The sequence below is a fragment of the Anguilla rostrata genome, chromosome 8 (genome assembly GCF_018555375.3).
Source record: "Anguilla rostrata isolate EN2019 chromosome 8, ASM1855537v3, whole genome shotgun sequence".
Taxonomy (NCBI): domain Eukaryota; kingdom Metazoa; phylum Chordata; class Actinopteri; order Anguilliformes; family Anguillidae; genus Anguilla; species Anguilla rostrata.
Genome location: NC_057940.1, coordinates 35,197,486 through 35,218,436, shown reverse-complemented (window position 1 = coordinate 35,218,436; position 20,951 = coordinate 35,197,486). Strand labels below are relative to the sequence as shown.

The following is a 20,951-nucleotide window of genomic DNA, read 5'->3' as shown; positions in this document are numbered from 1 at the left end:
GAAGCAGCAACTCAACCCCTAACTCACCACAACTCACTATAGTACTCACCGCAGTACACAAGAATAACTTGTGTGTAGTGTGTATGTTACTCTTGTGTATGAGGTCATATCAAGATCCAGACAGAGTGCACCACCCTACAGCGTAGTACTGTACACGTGAGTGGGTGACCCAATATAGTACCAGGCATTACATCAACGTTTGCCTTTGACTTACAAATAAATGCACATAACTGAGTTCAGCAAGCTGTGTTTGTGAATAAATACATTCAAAAGTTAAGGACAAATGGTGAGGTAAACTGGACCACTAACGGCCAGTATACTGAAGTTGAAGTAAAACTAACAGCTATGGTGGCAATGAGCATTCCAAGCTTCATGCCAGTTAATACGTGCTCTTAGTCACCAGGCAAACAGGAACCGACAACATAAATTAACAGAAGAGAACAAAAGAGAACAAAACAGAACAAAGTAGAATATAATAGAATAGAAGAGCATAGAACAAAACAGAATAGAACAGAAATAGCTTTATTTTGACCAGGGGGAACTAACATGAGTGATTATCCCTGGTTTAAGAGATAATGGCATCCTCCCTGCTCCCAAGTGACAGCTGTGTCGCTCCAGAACTGCCTGTAAAAATGCGGGAATATCCACTGCTCCTGTAATCTCATAAGTCACCGCTACACAAAACGACCAGCACTGAGAGGTTACTGTGGAGCACATGCGGTTAGCCCCAAAACCTCCCGCAACCCCCCCCACTGAATCCTTAACTTCGCTGGAGCACCCAAGCCCGGAGGTTACCTGTGAGGAGGGGGGACGCTGGGCGACCGTGACCGGACCCGGTTCATCTCCGCCGACCGGGAGCAGTGGTTGGATGACATCACCTGCTCGGGCACGGACAGCGTGGAGCTCTGCAGGTCCCTGCCGTTGTGCCTGTAATCTGTGAGAGGGCGCACAGGTCAGGGAAACCCCACGGCAACACGACCGCGGGGCGACCACCGTCTGGTACAGTACATGCGTCTGCCTGAGAGCCCTGTCGCCAGCAGAGGGCGCCCCGCCCGACCCCGCTCCCGCTCGCACTGCTGGGAAACAACAGCCGGCGCGCTCCTGAATGCTAATTCCTCTCTCCCCCCTGTGAATCACTGTATCGGTGGTTCTGAGAGACGGCTTGAGCGTCAGCCAAAATCAATGGGGAGGGGGGGGGGGGGAGAACGTGGGGAAGGTCGGACGAGAGGAAGAGAAGGAGGGTATCCCTCCCGCGCGGGGGATTCGCCTTCGGAGGCCGGGGGTTGCGGGGGGGGCATGACGGGAATACTGAAGAGGCGGGAGGGCTTTCTTCCCGCGGAAGAGGATTCCCCCCGACTGGCGCGGGAACACAGTGACCTCCCCTCAGCCCCCGTCCGCTCGTTTGATCTGCAGGGCAGCTGCTCCGGGTGCCAGGGCGTCAGAGCCGACGCACAGAAACAGGCCGCGCGGTGCACAGGACACCGCGTGCTATTCCTGAGAGAACGAGCCAAACTGATCATTAAAATTCATTCGGCGCTTAGAGGAAGTCCCGAACGAACCCCTCTCTCCCCCCGCCCACACGCGAATGGCGCGGGGCCAGATTTTCAGGCTCCCTTCAGCGGTCTCACCTGATATTACTCCGATCCCGTCCTCGCAGTCAAAATCAGAGATCTCACTGTCACTGATTCTCTGGGATCCTGAGGAGAGAGGGGAGATAAGAAGGGGAGGGGCATAAGTCAGAGTGGTCTATGATTGGTCGGCTGTGGTCAGGCTTCTGTGGCCCAGCGACCCTCATTTGCACTAGCCTATGTCCAATAATACTGTCAAAGTCATTAAAGGTATGCTAATTTTAGGACGCCCTCACTTCCAAAGAATACATCGCCACAACAGAAGCATTGGCACTGTGTTGCTGTGTGTTGTGCTCGTTGAGCCATTCTTAAAGGCACTGCTCACTACAGCAGATTGATATAATATGGCAACAGTTTTTTTAAAGTGCGGATTACCGGAAACAATCTAGTGCTTTCATCAGATGGGGGGCAGTGCCAGGGTAGGTTAAATGGAGAATCATTCCAAGTCATGAATATTTGACTTCCTGTTCTTTTTCAGGCTTAGTAACATACAGTGTATCTATACAGTATGATGTACTACAACATTTAAACCTATGATTTCTATCTTAAAATAACGAGGTGAACACATTCTCGATCCGTTTGAAATGTTCAAATGCTGAACACCGAACACACAAGCCAGGGACAGAACACAGAAAACAAACTGAGACCGCACAGACAACACACAAACTGCACTGGGCGCATGGCTATGGAACAGCAGCTGAACGGGAAACACTTTATACAGATTCAGCTGCAACGAGAGCTGAAGGTCCACACCGGGAGAAACAAGCCTAACACCTGAAACAGCCGGGACCTCACACCAGCCGGTCCGGCATCTGCCAGGGCAGCGCGCAAGCGTTGGGAGGATCGGAGAGGGCTGAGGGACAGCTAAACGGACGGAGGAGAACCACACGTTTGAGAGTTCAGCGTTGGGGCAGAAAGCAGAACGCGGGGGAGAGACACAGCGTCAGCGCTCTGTATGCAGAGCCCGGGGCATGCAGAACTTTACCTGAATTGTACAAATACGGGCCTTTGTCTGGAAAGGTTTTGTGGTGAAGTGACGGACATAAAAACAAAAGCAAAAACAACAAAAAAAGCATAAAACACACTGACATTTGCGAAAGAGTAGCTCAGCTCTGTGGCAAATGTTAAGTGGTCACAACCCGAATGACTGTAGTCAAGAGCTGGAATAGCTGGAGAACAGCACGCTCAGTGACAGATGATACAGGCATTGCAGTCTGAGGGCCGAACAGCAGTGCTGTACCCTTTTCCTGCACAGAGGAGTGGCACTTTCTCCTGTATTACACATACACCGTGGTATGGACTTGTATGTACTTTCTGCTGAAAGACAGGAGACATGCTTGCAAAATACATGTATTTAAGATGAATTGTATAATAGCCAAAAGCAAGACTTTTATCCACCCACAAATGCCACATTCTAAATGCTGAAATTGCACATACTGTACAGTAACTCAGAGACAAAAATATCAGTGATCCGGCAACAGACATTAACACAGCTTGCATTAATGGATTCAATGTTTAATTTCAGGTTGCCAGATGGATTTGACTGCAGCACATAACCAGTGAATAGTTAAGTAATAAGTAAAGTTAAAGAATAACTCTGTAGCCAGTGTAAGTGGAAAAGGCTAGTGCAGAATAATGTGTAATTAGTTTAAATAGACATGGAAAAAGCTGCAGAGTATAGGAGCTGAAAACTGCATGTACTGTAATTGTGGGGAAATGCAGTGACCGTGACTGTGGGGTCTGTTAGGGGAGGGGGTTGGGGGGGTACGTACTCTGCAGCCTGCGGGTGGGGCTCTCTCCCTGCAGCAGCCTGCGCTGCATGTAGGGCGAGGGGTTGGGCAGCGGCATGGAGGACACGTCGTGCGTCTGCAGCTTGTACCAGTGGGGCTGGTCGTCCAATAGGGCCGTCTCCAGCTCAATCAGGATCTGGAGGAGGGGACAGCCAATCAACAGCGCTCATGCTATGCTCCACCCACCCCAAATACAAATTAACTACAAAATACTTTATTCATTTTCATTAGAAGGGAGCTAGATCCACAACATCTTTGTGTAGGGATTTTGCAACATCATGCAGCAGATGTCAGGGAATTTTAATGGAGGGCAGATTATAAGTTTAACCCCCCTGTGGGAGGCACTGCTGTTACCTAACCAAGCTCCGTCAGTCAGAATCCAGCTATAAACATTATACATTATGCAAAATATGAACCACAGGTTGCCCAAATATAAAGATGTCTGTCAAGTAGATCAATAACCTTAAACATTTTGGCTTGAAATAATCCTGGTTATGATGTTCTTCTTCCACTATATAAATGACCATACTCTAAGGACAATAGGGTGGACGGCCAGTTGACACACTGTTGTGCTTCAGGGTGCACAAATTCTGTGCATGTTCTCTGATTTATGTAGATGACTCATCTATTCGCCGGACACTGTCTGATCCAAATAAAATAAAAAACGGAAAGAAAGCATCTGTTATGGGTAATGATCCATCTTTGTTTTGTTTACTGTATGTACCCAAACAGAGCAGCAAACGATGCCGTTTCTGAGATCCATGTAACAGTTCCGGGTGCCAAAACTGTGCCAAGATCTGAAAAGGAATTAAGGCGAGGGCAGCGGCGTCCCACCTCTCCCAGGAACTCGCTCTCCTCCTCCCGGACCCGCGCCTGGTCCCACAGCGTGATCTCCAACATGCGCTCGCGGAACTCCCGCCGGTGCACGGGCGAGTACATGAAGGTCTGGTTCCATTTGGGCTCTAAAGATTTCTTTACCGTTTTTGTTCTTCTCTTGCTTTTGTCGCTGGAGGAACAATAATCGACACTGTTTTTATTCACCAACCGGATATGGAACTCCCGAACAGCCTGCAGCAGTAAAACGGAGACTAACCCCTCCTAGAGAGCCCCCCCCCCCCACACACACACACAGAGCGAGAACCGCACAGCAAGATCCCTGCGTCACCAGAACAAGCACAGCACAGCAGCAAAGCACGAACACAGCCTCCAAAATTCACTCATTTCTAAACTCAGAAAATAAGGAAGACATTTATTAGAAATGAATGGATGAATCAAAGGGCTTTAAGACACACGTAACTGTATTTCCATTGTTAACATTCAGCATAACACAGGATTCTTCAATTTTAACATTTATGATGTACGCCAGTGTAACAAACACAGGAAACTATTTCTGCTCTTACCTTCTGTCAGGGAGAAAGTAGATTTTTACGTAGGGGTTCCTTGGCCGCCCATCTTCCCTGGAGGGTAGGTCTTTTGCTCCCAAGATTGTGACGATGAGCTGATGACCCACTTTGTCATACCAGAGTTTTACCTGCAGGGAGAGACGCCCGTTTATAAAAGGCCTTTTCCACCTCTCATAACGAAAAAGGGGTGGGGCTAACTGTGGTCTGTGAGGTCACATGCTCATTAGAGTTCATTCTTCAAAGCGCATATGTTCAGTGATAAGAGCTATGGGATTCATATTCTGAATAAATAAGAAAAATGCTGATTCATTTTTTTTTAGTTCTCAATGATTTTTAGTGTAGAGCAACCTCACTTATAAAATATAATCATAATGATTTTTCTTCTACTAAATTCATTTTTGTATTAACAATTCTGTCAGAAAAAATCATGCAAACTATAAATGTCTATGTTTGTTATTTGTGTTCACTGGTTATTTAGTAAGGCCTGGTTCTGACTACAGCAAGTATGACAACTGAAAATATTTGAAAAATTAAAAACCAAGTCCACGGGTTTCTTAATTAGACTACTAGACTAGACAGGCTTGCTGTTGGTGTCTTAGGTCTGATTGTCTGCAAGTGACTATTCACTCAAACCAAATCCATTATTAATAATTTATATTAAAATCTGCCTGTGTGGTCACACACCTCCCTCTGCAGTGAGTTTGAGCTGCGGATAGGTGGAAGTGGGAACGTGGGCAGAGTCTCATTGCTGTGGGCGAATCCCAGGTAACACTCACTCCCAACCATCACCCTATGGGTGCCCACAACTGTCCTGACACCGCACTGACCACACCCATTGCAGCCTACCCACAAAAACAGGTACAAAGACCACCCTGGCCTGAGTTCAGACCAGGGTCCCACCAGGACTTTTCTGTCTACCTGAACAGGGTCCAGTGGTTCAATAGAGGAGTTTCAAAGCCCATTTCTCCATTGAGCACGTTCCAAATCTTACTGATCAAAAAATAACTGAATAAAAAGTAACAAATTAAAATTTGAAAATAACAGAGAATATAATTAATATAATTCAAAAGAAAACTCAATTTTGACCAAAGCAAAGCTTTGAAAGTATCAATTGCAGCTGTTTTGCAAAGCAAAATAAATATATATATAAAAAAATAATTGGGAGTTAACACATTAATGTAGTAGTATGAAATAGCATTAAAGCTATCAAAGATATAGCTGAGCATCTTTACATGCTACTAAGGCATATGTCCCTGAGAAGTATGGGCAAAAGCTGTCATGTGACACAAAGCCTGCCAGACTCTGGCCGAACTCACTGAAGGCTCTTTCATGGTCCTCTACCTTGTCAAATACCAACCACACAGCCCCTGCCCATACTTTAGTAGAACTCGTAAGAGGAAGAAATAATAAGTACTCTCCTTTATACCCTATACAGCTGAGGTGTTAAAAGATCTAGAGGCATGCAGCAAAGCCACAGGAAGCATTCAATTCAAACTATAAAAAACCAGATAGGTCTCAACATCATACGGTTGGGGGATGAGGGAGGGGGTACGGTCAAACAAATTGTACCATAGTTCTTGCCATATTGAAACCCATTATACAAACCAGTAGATATGGAGTAGAATTATTTGTCATATTTAAGTCAGAATCAGTAAATATAGAACAATGTCTTGGAATAAAAAGATAATTCAAAATAATGAATTTCATAATTTCACAAAGCACCACTATACACTTACATACGTGTCTTAAAGACCTTAGGTGGTCTGTGGAACCTAACATTGTGGGGAAAAAATGATTTTGGAAATATACTGTAGTTTTAAGGAGAATACATGTTTTTAGAAATTACCCATTGAACTGTCAACTGTCACAACAGTCACTCACACAAATGGACCAATCAGTAAAGTTTGGGGAGGGTGTAAATATATCCTATGAGGAGATGGGAATTCTGATGTAATTCTGTGATAACTGAGTTTCCAGGAGCTTCTTACTTCCAGGAACCAAACTGAAAGAGGTTCTTTACTATACAGTGTTTTAGTAAATACACTGTAAATTATATTAACAGGTTATATTAAGGTACAATTTGTTTTCTCATTGTCATAAACTGGTCTCTGTGCTTCACTGGAAAATGCAATCTCCTTTCAGAAACGGGACAGTAAACTTTTCACAACTTTTCATTGTAACATGGAACAGTTCCGTCTGGAACCATTGCCAAAACAAAACTGTAATAATTAGTCAGTTTAGGAACATATAAGACCAATTCTTATGATATATATTTAAGCTTCATAAGATAAAAAAATTTAAAAGGACAGATTAAAAAAACTCTAAATGTTTCATGTTACACAGAAAAGAATAAAATTTAATTGCCCCAAAAAACTGTACATACTTCTAAAACATTTAAAGAGACTCAACCTTCCATGGCCGAATCACAGACCAAAGCCAATGTTAATGTATACTTTGATTAGCTCAACAAACACGAATAATAATATATTTTTTCTGTGCTTCAGACAACAGCAGATTTGTCTCTTTAAACCATTTTATTTTAGCTTGTTAGTCATGCAGGCTGTCCCAGGCTCCTGGCAGGCTAGCACGAATCATGTGACAAACAATAACAACGGGAAAAGTAGTAGGAGTAATAGAAATATTAATAACAGTAATGATGACATAAAGTACCACACTTCGAAAACAAACTCAAAAGGATAACAGATTGAAATGCTGCCATTTCCCTGCTATGCATTTTCCATAAACGCAGGAAGAAGAAAAAAAAAGAATGAAAAGAGAGAAAAAATGAGAAAGGACCAAGTAGAGAAGTCTGTCAGTCAGACAGGGACTGTTACCTGAACCCTAGGGACAAAAGGCGCAGTTCTTCTACTAAGGCTTTGGCTCTGGATAAGCAAAATTAACAAAGAAAAATGCAATAAAATAAAACCAAAAATGACAAAGGCACACAAACACAAAAAACAGACTCACAGGGAGGTTTAATCTTCTGGTGCCGTTTTTTCCTTTTTAAAACATCCAAATTGATTTGAGCCTTGAATAAGCCAATATGCCAACTTACAGTGTTACCTGCTGTGATTATTCGCAGTGACTCGTAATTATATAATTATTTAGTATGAGGTAAGGTTTCCTTGTCTATTTAAAATTTTCAGCAGGACAGTGCAGAACAGTGAGGGCCAGAGTAATGGGACTGAGAAGCCTTATGAGTTTCACCAATGTCTTTTACCACAATGCTCCAACACAAACACAGTTACAGTACCTAAAAAACTGCAGAAATGGGTGGTTTGAAATGTGAAACAAACAGCCTGCGCAAGAAATGTAATTACCCCTACCTTAGCATGATTGGGATGTATGGGAAAAACACCTGCAATGTGGAATTTCCATTAATGCCAAATTCATACCACTATTTTTAACATTTAAATGGAATTTAGAACCTAGTACACTGCCAGATGCAGAGTCAATTATACCTTAAAAAGAAGGAAACCCAGTATAACCGTGTATCTGTGAATATCTCTGTATCCAGAAGGCAGCAGGGCAGCTAGACTGCAGAGTCTGCAGCAAGCAGACATTTTGCAGAGCAGGAAATAGCTTCGGCACGTAAGATTAAAACTCCCTCGTTCCAAAGAAAAATAAAACACTGAAAACACCCGAGCTCCCCTCCCCTGCATGTGCCTGGTTACTCCTCTAAAGAAAATCAGAACGCAGCCTCGAGTCCTCAGCTCAGCGATGCGCTAATCCTCACCTCTCTTTCTGCTTCCTAAAACTCACCTAGTACAAAAACAGCAACGACCATCATGGACATGCGCTCCCAGTTAGCCAGAATTTCAAACAATTCACTTTCCTTCACTGGAAGAGTAATTTCTGCACTTTTTTTGTGCTGAATTAGGGGAACTTGATTTTATATTCTCCCTTCGGTGTTCTTTGTGTTTCAAACAGGGTTTGTCACGTAGAACAATCCTTCGTTCCCTTCCCCAGGCACCTTCTCTCCCTTACACAATTAATTACACAGAAGTACGGGGTAACCTGATATATTGCCCTGTTCCGAATTGGGTTGGGTCCAATGGAAGTTTCAGCGGGGAGAAGCTCTATAGCTTGCTATACCTCTATCTTGTAAGCACTGTTCCTATTTCTAGAGCTTGTGAGGAGCTTCAAAAAAAGGGTGCACTTTCCATTTCAGATCCCGTCAAAGAGAGTTAGGAACAAGCCATGTTTTGAGCAGCTCTGCGCATAGTGGATTCAGCACATAAAAATTTCAGTTTCTGATTTGAACTGATTTGTTTTTGTTGCGATTATATTATACTCTCTTCAAACACCAATGAAAACCATTTATTTTTACTTCCTGGATAATCTGCCAACATCTCAAGTCATGCATTTCTAAGGTACAACTACCTTCCTTAGGAAATAAATAAGATCACATGGTCAGCAGTTTGGCAGAGAAGACCTTGACCACTGATAAACTGCCAGACATGTCCACCCCTTTCTGTCACCCATTACACCCGTAGCAATCAATCCAACCACCTACTTTCTTAGAGCGAGCAGGCATGAGCTGAGAGGTGCATTGTGGGTACGTACTGAGAGCTGTCCAGACAGGTACTGGGGGGCGTCCCTCAGCATGCCTGGGCTCATGGGAGAAGTAACAGAGATAGAGGGGCGCTCCATTTTCTGGGACTCAAAGGAACTTGAGCCTGCAGGAAGGTGGGGGGGGGGGGGAGAAAAAGACGAAGGGATGGAGAGAAAGAAAAGAGAAAGAGAGTGCATTTGAGGTAAATGGCAGACCTCTCCATGGCTTTTCCTCAGTTGACATTTTCTGTGTCACAGTTGATTAATTTCTGCAGCCACAGAACAATGACAGGGATTGACACAAACAAATCCATTGAGAGAGAACACAACATCTAAATTCAATGTGTTTGATCAGCATTTCAAGCACTTTTTTTAACTGAAATGTAATTCACTTAACTGAAGCCTACTTCACATGACATAAAAAAGGTGCAAAGCCATTCTCTTTGAGATAATAAATAAAAAGGGTCTCCAAAAGTGATGATGGAATCAAGTGACTCACTTGACTCCAGTTGTGCATGTGTGCTGTCTGGTATTCTGGAAACATCCCTGCAAAGAGAAGGAGGGCAGGGGGCTTTATTATGAAGGGGGGATGAGGTACAACACTTAACACATAATGACCACAAGCACCACATCTGTCATTTTTCAAGAAGTTTTCTGTAAAATATAAAACCAGTCACAGTACGTAAACTGGCAACTGTGTCTTCATTCTTTCCTTTCAAAACCCAATATTTTTCTCCCAAACCCTTTCTTCAAAACACTGTTCAGAGGCAATGGTTCTATTGTGATTCTCTTTTTACTGTGATTAGAATGAGTCACAGCAGAATACATAACTGCCCTTCCCTACTTTGTGTGTGTTGATCCAGTTCATTTTATTCTTCTGTACTTAACATTTCATCAACATTTTCCCAACATTCACGGTCTCCAGCTTCTTGTACTACAACTAAAATCTACATTTGTCTTGAACAGAAGCTTTTTATCACAAATACCTGAAATGTATTTTGTTTTTTTTAACTTTTTTTTTTTACTAAACTGAATCTGTGCATTTAAAAAGACTTAAAAACCGATCCTTCAAATATCTCTGGGTGAAACAAACTGACACCTTCCCACATCTCCTCTCCAGATTCCAGTCAAAGGTGAACTGAAGCATCATTTCCTGACATTCCAGGTTTTAAAAAAGTAAAATTTACCCAGTGGGTCGCGAAACCACCAGCTCCACCTGGGGTTCAGGCTTGGATTCTAAAATAATATTGTAAACTTCTTTAAATGTGGCTCCTTGTAAATGTCTCCCGTTCCACTCCAGTACCTGATCGCCTGTAGGACAAAAGATAAAATTAATTAACCCAAACCCTCAGCTATAATATAAGCATTTGCATGAAACAAATGTTTATTTTTCTGTTATTCAAACTAAAAGGCATTCAACTCTTTACTTTGGGGGCACAATCTAAAACAAAACGTGAGGATAAAACAGCACTCCAGCAGCACATGAAGATCAGAGAAGTGCCACAGAACGAGCAGTCTAAATTCAAGCAAAAGTTAAAATGGCGGTTTTTTTGGGAAAAAATTGATCCTCCTGTCCTTTATGTGCGCTGTTTAGGTTATTAATGGCCCTGGAGCGAAAGCCTGTGGGCTAGCTTTGCTGGAGCGAGAGACTCAAAGTGCTGACGCGACGGGAGCCATGGGCCCCTGCCGTTCATCTCTGATGTGCTGTGGAAACTGCACGGTTCACATCAGGTCAAATGAGAACAAATACTCCAGCCGCGTTCGCTTAAGACAACACATCAGCGTCACTGCTCAGACCACTTCCTTTCTCTAGCCCAGCACGTGTGTGCCACAGATACGTAGAGCATCAGTGGGAAAAGGCATTGAAGACGGTGGGTCGAGTGGAGTGGGAAAAGGCATTGAAAGTGCAGATACAAACTGTGGTCAGGGGTCTACCTGGTCGGAGGTGTCCAACAGTATCTGCTAGACTTCCTTTCTTCACTTTCGTGATGAAAGCACAAAGTCTACCAGATTCTGTCATCTTTCCTCCAACCACCTGTTGGAAACAGAAAACATGAGGTCACGGTTAATAAGGGTCATTTTTGTACAACAATGACAGAAAGTGATTTATAGTATATCAGCCAGTAAAGAATTAAGTATTTACACATCTATCCGGTCACCTCCAATGTAAAATCCCATACTAAATGTCCTATGAAAAATAACAGTATCAGTATAACAAGTTTAATTACACGGGTTCAAAGAGAGGAAAACAGTGCAAGTTAATTTACTCTGGAACTTTCCGTGGTGCTCAAACACAGCAATGGGCAATTAAACCACAAGTATTAAACCTAGGTTTCTATTCAATCTAACTGCAATGTGCTTTGTCCTCAATTTTATGCAGTAGAGAAAGGCACTTTTGCTTCCTACACAATATTATTATTTTCAGCTTCAGAGGCTCCTGAAGTTGAAGAGAAAAGTGAAAGAAAAACATAAAAAGGCCAAAGCACACTAGTTACCTGTGGACTGAATATTTGTCTTAGTTTCTACACAGCTGCACAGTGCCCCCATTTTTGGTCCAAATATGCGTGACAGCCTTTTAATTTTTAAGATATTTATAATACAAAAAATGATGACTACAATCTAACCTTACATAATAAATATACACAGTAGCAATGTGAAGCTAATTCCATGCCTGGTCTGATAAAGTCACAAAGAAGCTGACTGGAGTGATGACAAAGCAACACCGTGGCTTTCGATATATGTGACTGCCTGTCACTGTAACATGGATCAACCTCCCAATGTAAGATAGTCACCACAAAGGGAACTGCATATCACAGATGAGTCAGAATTGAAAAAGTTACATAACTCGCATCAGAGAGTAAGTGGGAGGGGCTCACTGTCAAAGTAACAGAAGTCCACACTCAAAAAAATTTGGCCAAACACACACACACCAATTTAGGAGGTTCATGATTCATGACCATGATCAAGGTTTAGGATGTCTCAGTTTCATCGCTAGTCCTATTCTTCTCTCTGTGTTCTTGTGATCCCTTCTGCCACTGGTCTGCTTTGACAAAATGTTCTTGAAGACCGTGACATGTAGAGTGCTACTGTGAGTTATGTCTTAGATTCTGTTCTGGTCTGGTCTGGAAATCTAAGTCTCGCTTAAGGCGGCGAGTTATACAGCCCACACTACTGCTAGATTTTCTGTGCGTCATGGGGGTCATGAAATGCAGGGCACAGTGCACTAGTACAGTTATCATTACAGAAATCCAAAGGACAAGTCTGAGAGAAAAGGGATGGATCAAAACAGCTGTAATTCACGCATTCTCATTGGTTGGTTCAAGTGAAAATGTTGAGGGAGTGTGGGAAGCAGCATTAATATTGGTCCTCTAGAGTGGCATTAACATGCAGCATGCAATAAAAAGCAATATGAAAAATATCTAATATATGATGACATTGATATAAACTATGTTTTTGGCATGTACAAATACTGTTTCAAATATAACAATTATTTCTTCTTCATAAAAGTTTTAAACATATTTTATAATGCCTCTCAGAATAATGTTCATTTTACAATACATGCTAAAACTTGAAACAGATTTCTTTATGTACAATATGCAGACTTACAGACAGAACCAAACACATGCTTACCTTCAGTCCCAACAACGCTCCTGTATCTCGAGGCACGCTTCCATCTTTCATCCTTTTGTTTAGCAAAATCCGCCCTATCAAGCGTTCGCCATCTTTGGATGGTTGCCATGTCACAGGGTGCTACGAGGTCAAAGTGACAACACACCTTGAGTTTCACAACAGGTACAGTAGGCCGCATCTCAAATCAGGCTAACACATACTCTAGGAGCGGCAGGCTATTTCAGTTCTGTTTGCTGAAAGGAGTCATGCTCACACAAACTCAAGCTGGGCTCAGTTACTTTTTTGCCACATTCTGCCATAAAATGGATAATCATTTTAGGCTAAGATCATTGACATTTGGCTACAGCAAGTCACTGTGCGGAGTAACACACCATGTTACCTCTTTGTTTTTTGTAGTTAAAACCAGGTTTGTGAATTAACAGGATTTATTCCGAAGTTGTATTAAAAGTTTTTAAGTGCAAACAATTCAGCTGGCTGTTGTGTGATGTAGTCGACGGCATAACATTAAGCAAACTAGATCTTTTAATGAAATGCTTGCTTAAATAAAAGTCCACTTACGCTAAATGCAATCCATTCCATTCCATTCCATTGTAATCAATGGAATTGTGCGTGTGTGTGTATCTGTGTGCATGTTTGCAGTATATGTGTGAATCTGTGTATGATTTTCACTCACATTAGTACCCAGTAAGGCTGTAAGATTGTAATAATCATCCAGAGGCGGATGAACAGTAAGTAGCAGGGGAAAGGTGCGTATAGTGCATTCTGCCAGGCTGTTTTGCTCCAGCTATGCATTTGGTTACTTAGCTACGGGGCCAAGCAGCCTGCACTGGGGTTTGCTGCATAACAAGGCCATGCACACTTTTACACAAAGGTTTTGCTGCTGGATCAAGGCCTTCTGCCAGCAGTCACTTCTTCAATAAGGTAAATTAGTGCATTGCTTCTCTCTTGAGTCACTTAAGAAGCCTGCTGAAATTGATTTGGTTTCTTGTACATGCATCTATCTTAGCAAAAATGTCAATGTGTTGACTATGCTCAATCTGTACATGTTAATGTGCACTGATGTACACACACAAAGGTAATGAGGAAGATGCTCATAAATTGTATCCATAACGGTGCTGGAACGAACCAATCAGTGGACCAGAATGAGATAGTTCACATTTGGGGCCTTGGCCCTTAGTCATGTCCATGGGGCTCAGAAGCCATAGCATGGGGCTATAGGGAAGAATCTGATTTGTGCACGTGCATAAGAACTGACTTATTAGGATATTAGCATTTCCTTGACAAGCCAAGTGAGTTTGTGTGACCATGACGAGGTGATTAGCAGATTGTGAGAGACATGCACCAAACCATGCACTAGTATAAGCAGCAGGTGAATATACTGCCCTATCGAACCCAGAGTCGCAGAGTGAGAACCACCACAAACACCGACACGTATCAGTGGGACAGCAAAAAGCAGGTGGAGAAATGAAAGTGGATGAACGAATGTAAATGAAAAACAAAAAGAACGTTTTTTAAAAAAAAGATGCTAAAACAGATTCGATACTACATGGACGGTGCCACGAGCTCACAGAACAGAAACACAAGGACACGTACATGACAGTGGAAGGGAAAAAAGAAAAACATAACTTTGTCTGTGCAAAACAAAATCAGTCTCCTGCACGTAAAGGCTGCGCTGTCTTAGTGGATAGCGGAGGAAATCATAGCCGGAGTAAGGGTGTGGGAGAGGGTTTCATAACACAGTGAAGGACATTGGCCCGGGGTGAGAGAAGTAGCTCTCAAGTACTCAAAGGTCAGCTACAACACAAAAGTACCCAGAAAGACTAGCATGCATCAGGTGGACCCGAACATTCCTGAGTGCTGTGACCAATGAGCTTTCTTCATTTTTTTTTTCTTTTTTTTTTTTTTTTACTGTTGCTTTTCTGACAACCAATAGACTGCTGGAAAGCAAACAGCAAAGCAAGCAAGAGGGCTCCCCATTTCCTCTTTCGGCAGCCCCGCCCACCCAACCAACCGCCAACTCCTCCACCCGCTGGGAGGAGGGGTGAGCTGCCGGAAGTACACCCGGAATAAAAGTGTAACAAAAAAACAGGAAAGAAAGATATAGACATCGACCTATTTACAATTAGTGACAGAGAGCAAAACAAGACCAGATGAATAAAAGTCAATAAAAGACAAAATGCAGGCCGGATAAACTCAGTACCTTCTCACTATGGCTATGCTCCTCGTTTAGGGTAGTGCTACTGCACGTATCAACGCCAGAGTCTTTAACCTGGGGTTCGCACCATTCCAAGTCCTCTTCGAACGAATCGCCCCCAAAGCGCACCGTTTTCTTTTGCCTCTCAGTTAAGGTGTAAGCCGAGTCGGACATAAACGCCTGCTCAATTGCTTTTCTTTTTCCCCTTTGACTGTCCCCTACAGGTGTGGGATATAAAAAAAGAAAGAAAAAAAGGAAAAAAAAAACAAAAAACAAAACATGCACAGGTGAATTAAAACAAAGGAAAGGTGAAATGGCGAAGGTCTCTGGAGAGGGGGCGGGGCTCCGCATGTCTCACCAAAGACATTGGGGGGGGCTCGCTGCTATGCCAGGACGTGTGGTCCCACCAGTGCCCGTCCATATCTGCTGCGGAGGCCGGACACACAAGAGAGGACAGCGGGGGGACGGGTGAGGACAGAGCAGACCCGCCAGCACGCTCACGCCTCCGCACACTCACAAGCACGCGGGGGTGCGGGAGGGCACCACGTACAAACACACACTCGCACACACGCACATACAAGCACACACAGGCATGGAGACACACACACGCACATACAAGCACACACAGGCATGGAGACGCACACAGACACACGCACACATGTACAAACACACATGCACACACACGCACATACAAGCACACACACACAGGCACGCACACAGACATACTTGCACACACATACAAACACACTTGCACGCACGCATATACAAGGACACACAAGCACGGGTACGCACACAGACACACCCACACACTCCTACAAACACACATAAACCGGCTTGTACGTACACGTGCACACACATCTTCCTGAAACAGACAAGAAATACTTATACATTTCTGAAGAGCAATCTCCTCACCATTTTTATAAACAATCACAAAACAGAGGCATTAAACAGAAACCTGTGACTGACAGATTGGTAAAGGGGAAAGGAAAATGAGCGTTAATATCCATCTGTTTTACACCATCCATCCATCTCCCTGAACAACATGCCAGACATCGCTACTACAAGTGCATTTCGTACCATTTCATTTTGAGTAAAGGAAGCCAAAGAAGGCATACTGTACAGGGAGCTGTGATGTCACAATCGGCAGCTGAAACCAGAGACAGAGAACGCAGTTCTGTATTCACCTCGGTCTTAAACAGCATGGATCAGTCCCTTAGCATTGTAAACCTGAGGGAGAAGTAGGGCTCACAGCAAGATCATTTTATGTGGGTGTGATCTCCTCCTCTCTTTAAAATGCAAGATAAAACAGATACTGTTACTGAATTTTCCCTCTACACTCACATTATTTGATGTTAAATATCTGGTGACTGATTTGCTGGATATTTATTAAATATCCTTGTGGTTTTATCAGTCATGTGGTATTTTATCGATGGTACTGTATTTCGTCTTACTGCTCTCATGCTGCACGGTCAACAGTTGCGCAGTGGAGACGACCGCGGCGCTAGAACCTCAGCTAACCCCCGGCTAACTGCAGCCGCGGGGACGGCGTTCGGAGGCGGTGTCCTGATTGAGTGTCCCGAGGCTGCACCAGCGAGCGGAGCCTTGAGAAAAACAGCGAGTCCGCGGGGGAGAAAAACGCCCCGTCTCCCCGCCTCTGGCAGCCAGATATATCATTTCCTCAGGGCTCGGGCCCGTGAACGCGGCCTTTCTGGTGAGGGCCGAGATGGATCGATACGCGCCAGACCCCTCAGGGATACATCCTGACCCCCTTCGCTGTAAACACATATTTCTTTGGACCGGTTCCAGTAATAAAAAGGGGGCACACGCTGAGGACCGCGAGTAACAAATATTAATAACGACCGTTCTCGGGGTGCCAAGAACACAGACGCGCCGTAAACAAACCCCAAGGAACCGTGCAACTTCCCGGACGAACAATCCAGGTCACCCGTTTACATCTGAAGAGCATTTCTAGAACAAAAGGGCGCATGCTAAACCAGCACCCTGACTTTGAGTGACAGCACACTGAAATGAAACGCAGTTTCATCACTGGCCCTGTTAAAGGTTGGAGATCAAAGAGCTGCTGTCTGCCCACCAAAGAGGATCTACTCCCATGTGATCCAAATATGACTCCAGTAATCTGCCTACCACCGCTTCATAACCCCACCAGGGCTAGGAATCGTCCAAAGCTGATTTGCCGAGGTGAAGCAGCTCTGGGTGGATTCAGACGAAGATGAGATCTTTCATTGGTTGACACTGACGCAGCAGGCAGCGAAATCCCACACTCTGTCTTCAGCCGCAGGGCCAGAGGTCAGGCTTCCCAATAATAACTTCTTCTATCACCACAATAGGCCGTTCGGCATTCCCGCCATCGCCATTCCTCAAAGGACCGTCCCCTGCCTTTTCAGTGTCTATCTGACCAGGCAACAGATGAAAGAACAAAATATTGCGCAACATTGCATTCTGAGAGATGACCCCCAAGGCCAACACCGTGGGTCATTCTATAAGAAACAGAAACACAGGAACAAACAAGCGCTCATCTGTTGGCCTTGAGAAGTCCTTGGTGTGCGGGAGTGGCCAATTAATCATCCTCTCCAGAGTTTATTTAAATTTTACATTTTAATGATAGGTAATCAATAAATCTTTTTTTTTGTCCCTGAAGGATTATATGGTTTCACACCAAAAAATAAATAAAAAATACACAAGATACAACAACATACGTGAGTTGCCAGTTGCTACAAGAGAAGCACCATTTTGTGGATGCAAGGGCAAGGGAACATCATTGGAACGTCTTTACAGAAGAGCTCTACGAGCCTTTACGTTTGAATTTAAATAGGGTGTGTAGAACAGCTAGGTACAGTATGCCCCCATATAAAATGTATCCACACGCACATTTTCTCAGAGCAAGTCTAGACCGGCTCTCGATGGCGGAAATGGCGCTCCTGCTGGACCAGCGTCCTCCGAGGAGCGTGACTGAGAGCGCGAGGCGGGCACCGCGCAGGTGGAGCACGACGCTGCTCAGACCGAGCTAATTAAGGCTGCGGTAACATCGCGGGCGCCGACAGTGAAGGAACGGCACGGCTCTGTGCATCGTAGACAGTTTTGCTCGGTACCTCTGAGACTAACCACAATTAGGCCTGCGCTGTTCTCCACGGCAACCCTTTCACCGGAAACACAGCGGACCTGACAGTGACGAGGCTGGGCTCAACAAAACGCTATTTAGGTCAGCGAAGGCGGGGAAATTGGTGCCCGCTGTACCGGTTTGACTGTAATAAATGTATGCCCTTTTACTGGGGCGACATATGCTTTCAAAAGCTACCTAGTTTTTAACAGAATACACAACAGAGCCAAAGCAGAACTCATGTTTATCAGTATTAAATACAAACTACGAGGGAATTTTCAGGGAGCGAGACAAAGAAATGCTACTTCACAAATTATGCTAAAGCAAAATGTGGACCAGCCTCCAAAATCATTTGTATGCAGTCTATGCACTTGAAAGAGACAGCTTTGCTTACGGCTGCAGGTAAAATCAGCAAAATCCACTGACCATATGCAAACCACAGAAGCATAAATCATTGCTCCATTTATAAAGATATAGCCACATCATAATATTTCAAACTGTTCTTTTTTCAACAGACATACAGTAAATAAAATAACTAAGCGGTCAGATTCAACCTTTCAGCAGGCATTTCAGATGCTTTTAAAGAGGAAAAGCAGAGGCCTGGGGCCTGGGGCCTGCTAAGGTCATATTTACTTTTAGGCCTCTCTGACCTAAAATCACACCTCTGTGATTTCCAATGCATTAGAACGAGCGTGTTATCTTTAGCTTTTTACATCCAAGCTGAAAAAGCTTGTCGAACCTTAATGACAGTGCATTTTAAGGACGTGAGTTTGCCGCTGCCTGTGTAATGGGCATGTGCAAAGCTCAAATGGCTGGGCCAGTATAGTGAGTGACACAGCGAAAGAAGCGAGCCTTCCACCCCCGCAATATTGCACATCTGAATTTTGTGTATTTTTAAGATACCCCCACATTTTGTGAAAACCATTTTTTTAATGAGCTGATTATTTTCCTGAGCGGCGCACTTTTTGGGTAAATTTCGCCATTCCTTTTCGAGAGCAGGTTGCCGTGTTTGACACCTTGATTTCCCCTGGGATTAAAACAGTAATTCATTTGCACCCGGCTTTCAATCTACGCCTTGGTTCAACATTCCCAAATCCTTCCTGATGCGCATACTCCACACCTTTGTGTTTTTTTTAGTTTTTTTTTTTTTTACTGTGCTATAACAAAGGTTGCGGTCTGCCAGCAGCATACATGAACTTCTCCCCCCTCTTGTAAGAAATTTCATGAAATTAAACATGTCACATGTGAAAATCCAGTCACACAACAATACTAATGAATTCCAGAATCAGAATTATGAAAAACATTTAAACTGTAAGGCTCTGCCTTTGCCCATGACCCTTGATAAATAGCCAACAGTTTAAAAACAGGCTTCACTAGATACCAGGGGAATGCTGGCCTGGAAACATTGATAATCCTAAAAAATAATTTTACTCCTATTCAGTAAATTCCCTGCATGTCAGCCAGGATAAGGACGTCTACTGAATATACAGTCAGAAATAAAAAAGTATTTGCTATTTCAGGCGCCAATTCGTGTACGAATGATGTTCACCAACTCAAAGACTTTTTGAAGAACAGCTGAACAGTTAGTATGCGCTCAACCCGTGATTCATTCTGGGCTCAAGGAACCCCTCTCATCTCAGCAGCCTGGCCTATAGTCAGCTCACTCACTACGGGACTGAGCAGGACGCAATTAACCCAGCCTTCTGGGTTATTAAAGGGTAACATTTTTTATAAAGAATTTTCATTTTTCTGTATCGTCAACATATCTTATGAAAAGGCCAAAACTGATAATGCTTCCATCTAACTCAATTAATTTATCCTACAGACAATTATTGTCCATTTAGCCAACACCGATACACCGGAAGTCATACTCCATTGTTGTCCAAAAAAGTATTAAAACAAGTTAAAGAGACATACTGCTGCTTTGGGGAGCATTCACTATTACAAAGAACCTGGCCTTTGTAGTTTTTACTGAAACAACTTTATAGAGTGACAACTATTGCTTTTTTGATATGTGGAAAGTAGTTTGGTGCGGCACCAAAATACTGAAAATAGCCGCCTTTGAAACGAATTTGCTACGTTTTGAAGATGTCAACAAGTACTGAGAGTCGGACATGGACAAACATTTACGTTTTGGTAGTTTCATTGGATATGTTGACAATACTGAAAAAAATGTAATTACTGGTGCTATCCTTTAAGGGTGATTGACACAATATGCCCTCACACAACCAAATGGGGGTGCTGGGGGTTTCAGAAGCAGGCAACTCATGGTAAATATCTGGCAGCAGTGTAGAGGTGGGGGTTTGGGGCCATTTATAATTAGCCATATTAGCCCCCTTCGAGGTGCAGCTAGCCATCTCTTATTTTTAACATCGCCTTCTCTACCCAGAGAACAGAATGTTTATTAATTTTTTTTTTTAATTCCCTTCAATTTTTAATTAAACAAAATCCCTCTGCCAATTCTACACTAATGTTGTACTGTGTGTTCTAGGCTTAAGTAGGTTTGCCTGCCATAACTTGTCAGACATTAGGTAGAACTGTGTGCAGAGTATTAGGCAAAGGTGAATCCCACATGGTGACGTAGAAATTAGAGTGACTTTTAGCTTGCATGAGCTCCATCTTCTGCATAATACA

General features: G+C 43.5%; 1 protein-coding gene across 35 annotated transcripts in view; it reads right to left on the bottom strand.

Moving 5' to 3' along the window:
- Window positions 1–20,951, bottom strand: part of LOC135261523 (regulating synaptic membrane exocytosis protein 2-like) — a 161,520-nt gene that overhangs the window by 75,073 nt on the left and 65,496 nt on the right. For 28 of the 35 annotated variants that reach the window (XM_064347887.1, XM_064347893.1, XM_064347894.1 and 25 more), the window contains 13 exons: window positions 15,206–15,417; window positions 13,006–13,125; window positions 11,311–11,410; window positions 10,563–10,686; window positions 9,875–9,921; window positions 9,388–9,500; window positions 7,656–7,703; window positions 4,819–4,949; window positions 4,253–4,445; window positions 3,401–3,554; window positions 2,614–2,640; window positions 1,629–1,697; window positions 796–934 (listed from right to left, as the gene is read on the bottom strand). In XM_064347887.1, coding sequence (XP_064203957.1) covers window positions 796–934; window positions 1,629–1,697; window positions 2,614–2,640; window positions 3,401–3,554; window positions 4,253–4,445; window positions 4,819–4,949; window positions 7,656–7,703; window positions 9,388–9,500; window positions 9,875–9,921; window positions 10,563–10,686; window positions 11,311–11,410; window positions 13,006–13,125; window positions 15,206–15,417 — 1,477 coding nt within the window. Of the gene's footprint in view, window positions 1–795; window positions 935–1,628; window positions 1,698–2,613; window positions 2,641–3,400; window positions 3,555–4,252; window positions 4,446–4,818; window positions 4,950–7,655; window positions 7,704–9,387; window positions 9,501–9,874; window positions 9,922–10,562; window positions 10,687–11,310; window positions 11,411–13,005; window positions 13,126–15,205; window positions 15,418–15,557; window positions 15,626–20,951 lie in introns of those variants that run through there. The other 7 variants (XM_064347923.1, XM_064347905.1, XM_064347906.1 and 4 more) reach the window with 7 other exon arrangements.